We start from the raw sequence: 6,000 nt of genomic DNA on the forward strand, positions 1-6,000 counted from the left end.
TAAAAGCAACAGTCCACGGCAGCTTTACAAACCGGCGCGGCGCACTCCCGGCATCGGAGCACACGGCTGCTTGCAGCGTGCGAGGCAAGGCCATTATTTCACTAATCATCTTCACCGCCTCATTGAACAATTTCTAACAATTCAAAAGGCTGGAATTAAAACCTCCTTCCTACGGCCAGGGTTAGGCCAGGCTTAAAAGCTCGGGGTCGGCTCCCAGCTCTGCAACAGCCTGTGTGCAACCTGAACAAGTCACTAAGGTGGTTATCCCCATTCCCAACTTTTTTTTATCTGCCCCCCCCCCACCCCACTCCATCCCACCTTCATTTATATCCAGGTTCTTCAGGCCACGGACATTTTAAACCATCTACGAACAGTGTCTGCAGCCGCAAGACCCTAACACTGGTTTAAGCGGAGGCACTACCAGGACACAACCAAGCAAGAAAGCATTTCTTATACCAGCACAAAACCGCTTTTTAGGAGCTTTTAGGACTCGCTGAGCTTGTGTTACTCATCCCGGCTACCCCCGCCGCATGCCCTGGGGATACCGGCCCCGCAAGCCAAAATTGCTTGCCGCCACGAGAAGCAGCAAATATCTTCTAACGCTCTGCCGCAGACTTATAGTAAATAACCCTCCGAGTTCATTAACAAAAGGAGAGAAAGCAAGTGCCAGCCTTCCGCAAAACTCTCTCTCGCGCCCGGCGTCTGCCGTCGTAATCCGGCGGGGACGGTCACGTTTGACTCGACTGCCGCGGCACAGCATCTGCAGGCGCTGCCAGGTTATACACTGGTAACATTCCTAGGCTCGGAGGGAAAAGGAATTAGCGGAATTAGTGGAAAAAAACAGTTTGGTTTTTAATTTTGCTCAAATCCCCATCCCATGCAATCACCAGGCTGCACAGAAAAAGTTCAGCATGTGCTGAACTAAACTGCTCTAATTAAGTTAAAAGATGTTCGACACCAGGAAAATAATTTCAGTATTTAAATCCTGCTGAAAAGCGAGTGGCTACACCCAGCTTCCACGCAGCACAAGGCTCAAGTCATACCAACGCTTCTCTAAAGCGTTCCTCTGCAGCAACGGGGGAAGCAGACGAAGGCAAGGAACCTGAAAGCATACTGAACGTACAAAAAAAAATTAAAAATCAGAAATATCTAAGCTGACTTACGAACATTATTACCAGCGACCAGCACAGGGCTTCACTCTTGGCAGAGAAGTCAGCAGCTCAGGCTGCCGCGTATCCGCTGGACACGCAGAGACTTTGAGGCTTCATCTGACCTGAGGAATGGCTCTGGGTAATTAGGTCTGTGTGCTAAAAAGGGGGAAAAAAAAAAAAACAAACCACACACACAGAGAAGAAAGGCAAGGCCCCTCCCTCGGAGGGCAGGCACAAGGGGGGGGGAAGGACTCGCTCCCCAGGGCTGAGCGGGACCCCCGGGCAGCCCCCAGGCTACACCCTATCTTCTGCGGGCGACCTCTCGCCCGCTGCATTTCTGGATTGGGTAAAAACATGGGGGTTTGCCACCCCTCCTTCACCTCCCGTGCCCGTCAGCAGGCACGGAGCCTCAGCAGGTATCACCATCCCGCTTCACCTGCGGGATTTTCCTCGCGTGGGCAAGCAAATTCCTAACCTGACCTTATCAAGGCATCACCAAGCCCGCATGACAAACACCCCCCCTGGCACCGCAGGTCATCTTTGTCTCCTAAAATGCCTTGCAAATAACAGATTTCTCTCTGTTTGGGCGTGCAGGCTGGGCTTGCAGAAGTCTACCCGCTTCAGGAGAAGGCTAACCACACCGGTGGCCCCGCTGGTGGCCTTGGGGAGGTCTCCCACGACCCAATGAGCCTGCCGTCACCCGGTGAGGTGGAAACATCCGCACTGCCCACGCCGGGACACAGTCGGATGTGTGCCATCCGCAACACCCGGCGAGGAGATGCGACACCTTAGCGGTCCCCGGCATCCCCTCCTCCCCAAAAGAGAAAGCAGGCAGGAGCAGTCCTGTCCCCTGCATCCCAAGCAGGAGAGGTTCTTGCAGGATATATCCTACGAGCGTCACACGGAGGTAAAAACATTACATTTTAGTGTTCTCTTTCACCTTGAGTGACCCTGGCGAGATCACCTTACAATTCACAGACACGCACGTAACACCAAACGCTTCCATAACTCACCACATTGAAGTCTGCGTTCGCAAAACGTCCCGCCCTTACCCCAAACTCACCCCAAGCCTAACAAGAAAATGCCTTCCCATAATCGGGTGTCCCTAAAGTCAGACTTCAAAGGGTAGAAACTGCAACCCGCGCCGTGCACCCCGAAAACCTCTGTCGTCTCAGTGCTGTAAATAAAACGCTGCAACACCCGAGCCAAGCTTAAGGTTGCCGCTTTAATATAAAATCTTTAACGTATTTATTTCTTACGCGATTATAGATGAAGTTTAATCTTCTATTACAAAACCTGCCCGGCAGGTTAAGTCAGCAGCGGGAGACATCTTGGGAGCCGCTCTCAATTCAGTGAAAGAAAATAAACCCAAGCTCCCTGCAACACCAACTCCTGGAGAATCGAGTGCTTGAAATCAAACTATTTTAGTGAGATTCAACCCGGCCTAGCACGGCAAGAAGAAATGAGAGCTAACGAGTGAAAACCTGCACCCTGCTATCGCTCTGCAACATCGCGGCCGGTTGCTGTGGCAATGCTAAACACAAGGTGATATCAGGCAGGGAAATTACTGTAGGAACAGATAAATTCAACCTCCTTCGTCCTCCTTTATACCCTTATTTGCAGTAAAAGTGCAAGTTGGGAACGGGCTGGGCAAGCAAACTCCAAGCACTAGGCTCCGGAGTTTTCTCTGCCGGACATCGATGCTACAGAAGGCTGCAAATGTTAAAAATAATTGTTTTCTGCTAACTCAGAACGACACGCTTTTTCTTTCTAGCTGCAAAGCCTCCGCTGATGCCTTTCCAATAGAAAGGCGATGATACAATTACAACGTGAGGCTGTGGAAACCGTAAAATCTTTGAGCGATGGTGGGCAAAGCCAGCGGGAATCTTGTGTTTGGTCCTGAAAATGGTGTTTAACGTCGAGCGTTGCTCAGGCTCCAGCTCCTTCCCCAGACCCAGCCCGACGCCTGTTCCTCCCGCGTCAGGATTTCAGGTCAGCTTCTGCCTCCCAGCCCACATTTCTCTTGAATTTCAGATCCTGCTCCACACCAGCCCCCGGACCCTCAGGGAGGTGCTCTGGGGGACGGCAGCCTCTGGGATGGATCCCGAAAGGCTGAAGCTCGCTGGAGAGGGGCAGCTGCAGGGATGGAGCATTTTTATAGAAGTTTAAAAAATTGGACAAGTCAGGAAAAAAGTCGGGGGAAAAAAAAATAAGCTTTTTCAGCAAGTGTCCTACCAAACCTACAAAAACCAGAGCCGCGCTCTGACTTTCTCAAGACCTTTTCCTCAATGAATCCTACCGGTTCTGGCCAGGAAAACCAAAAACGAAGCGTAGCCCGGGATGCTGCAAAATGCAAAGAGCGTCGCTGTTCCCCATGGCCCTGGCGGGGTACGTGGCTGCGCCGACGCGGGTGTTAAACCAGCAACGACGATCTGAGCCCTTGGACAGCAGCGTTTCGGCTCCTAATCGCTTCCTGCAGCGCTGAGGAAGTTGCACCAAAGCAGCTCGCACGGCTCCACCGGTACACCTCGGCTCGTCCCGTTAGTAAATCTAAATAATCACCTAAATAACAAAATGCAGCCAGTCTATTACTTGGGACGGAGGTCAAATACACACGGCAAACATACTCATTTTTCTTTACATTCCTACGTCTATTAAAAATAGGTGTTTATAAATGCTCTCTCCCTCTCTGTCTAAATATACACACAAACATATTATATTTAGAATTACGTCAACAGATCTCCAACACAGGACGTCGAGGGAAGGCTGTCACCTATCCACTTTAAGCCCGCTTTGAGCCACTGCAAGGAAAATATTACATTGCAGAGGGAAAATTAGAAACAATTAAGGCAAGAGAACCACCTGAAAGCCTTCTCCTTTCAAAACCCAGGGATTTCTCCGTCTCTTTTCCGAGCGATCACCCAACTGCAGTATTTAGGAGAGCTGAGTTTACATGTTAGCCGCTCTTCCGTATGAAGCATGGAGCACGTAATTATCCGTGCGCATGTTTGGGTAACTAAAGGTACACGGAACAACTTGGAACTCAAAATACGTTGGCTGGGTAGCCTACAGCTGCTGAATTTCCTCATTTTTGAGAAACCCAATGGCGCGAGCACACCCTCCCAGGGAGGCATCCCGAGGCCGCGACGTTCCCTGTCCCGTTTGCACACACCACTCCCTCCTTAATCCCTCCACCGCAGAGGAGCACCACCGATCCACAGACCTAAAACTTCGAAAACCGAAGGGGGAAAGTATTCCCAGCGTGCTCACACACGGCCAGCTCCTGCAAAAACGCACCGTTTTCCGATTTATAGGCATCCGAATTGGCAGAAACCACAGGGACCTCAACTGCTCGAAGCCAGAATGTGAACCTATTTCTTTTTTTCCTTCCTTTTTTGATTTCCCCCGAAGCTAAACACTGCAGATCTACCCTGCCTTTGCTGCACGCCACGTTTCTGGACCACAAGCAGATGGAAAAGGAGGAACGACAGAGCGGTGGGTGGAAGCTGCACAAGAATCCGGGGCAGAAGGACAAGCCAAGAGGCCCTCCTCCCTCAAAACCCAACAATGATAAGACAACCCAAAGCTGGGTACCAAAAACCAGGGAGAAGACGACTTCTCCGAGAGCAAAGCTACAAACCTCAGGCTTCGTTTTTAAGAGAACTGGGCAACGGTACCAAAAACGCGCTGTGGATGGAGCAGGAAAAAGGCAAGGGAAGAGCGGAACGGGCAGCGCTGCACGGCGTCCACGTCTCCTCCTGGAGATACCCAGCCTGGAGATAAATGACCTCATTTAATTCGGCTTCGCTGCAAGCAACCAGCCGCAGAAAGTTCGGGCCCAGCTGGGAATTTTCCTAAGATGACATTAAAAATAATAAACCCAAGTGAGAAATTTGTCTGATAACTTACTGGCTGGCCAGGCGAGTAGGTGAAGGTCTCCTCCCACGACCGAGACAAATTCAGACATATAAAGAGAATTTTCTTTAAATAAACTGACTTTTCAGAGACATTAAGGCTTAAGCGCGGAGCTGAAAAACCCTCGGGTACACTCAGGCAGCAACAGCCAAGTTCCTCCCTTACTACTCTCGATTTCGCATCCCGTGGGACCATCATTAGTCTCCTTAATAAAGGGGAGGAGCGTTCAAAGGGAAACGCAGGCGTAGAACCGAGCCTTTCCCTTCCGTTAGCATCTTCCCCGATGGATTCGAACATACTCAAGGACCCAGATTTGGGTATTTAACCACAGCATGTTTGCCAGGAGCTTCTGCCTTCTGCTGAGGGCACCGACGTTACCGATCGTTTTCCCTAGAGAAAAGCAGAAAATAGAATCCAGATACCTACGAGAAGCAAAAAATAATCAAGTCCCAAAGTGGCACGACCACCGAACCGCCCACGAGTCTCCACAGCTGCAACGCACATTAAAAAAACCCTGCAGTAATAGCCACAACCAAAAACCTGACGGTTTAGACTGTCTGAATCCACATCAAGTCACGTTAACAAAATCATCGGGGTGTTCAAACCCACGGGCGCTAAAACCCGACCCAGCACCTTCGGTTTCCATCAGAGCGCGGAGACGCCAACTGAAGATATCCCCGGGAGCCTCAACCCGATCCACCGCGCCGCGTCCAATGACCCCACCAACGTGTCACTTGTTTGAGAGGGTCCTCCACCATCGGTACGCAGCGGCCAGGGACGATCTCGGTGTCTTCTCGAAGGAAGCGCTCACTCGTCCCAGGTTTGCCCGTATCGGCTGCATGGCTACAGCTCTAATAACGGCACGAAGAGATGGAATTTTCTTCTGCTCGCAGCCTACGATACAAACGTCCATCAAGTAGGTCCAGGCCGGCAT

The 6,000-nt window shown here is 50.9% G+C and overlaps 1 protein-coding gene across 1 annotated transcript in view; it reads right to left on the reverse strand.

The window, feature by feature from the left end:
* SETD2 (SET domain containing 2) overlaps nt 1-6,000 on the reverse strand; it is a gene marked incomplete at its 3' end in the record, with an annotated part of 60,654 nt that extends 54,654 nt beyond the window's left edge. Inside the window, exon 1 of the mRNA XM_009284606.1 lies at nt 5,831-6,000. Coding sequence (XP_009282881.1) covers nt 5,831-6,000 — 170 coding nt within the window. The remainder of the gene's footprint in view (nt 1-5,830) is intronic.

This window comes from Aptenodytes forsteri, unplaced genomic scaffold (assembly GCF_000699145.1).
Source record: "Aptenodytes forsteri isolate BGI_AS27 unplaced genomic scaffold, ASM69914v1 Scaffold428, whole genome shotgun sequence".
NCBI classification, from domain to species: Eukaryota; Metazoa; Chordata; class Aves; order Sphenisciformes; family Spheniscidae; genus Aptenodytes; species Aptenodytes forsteri.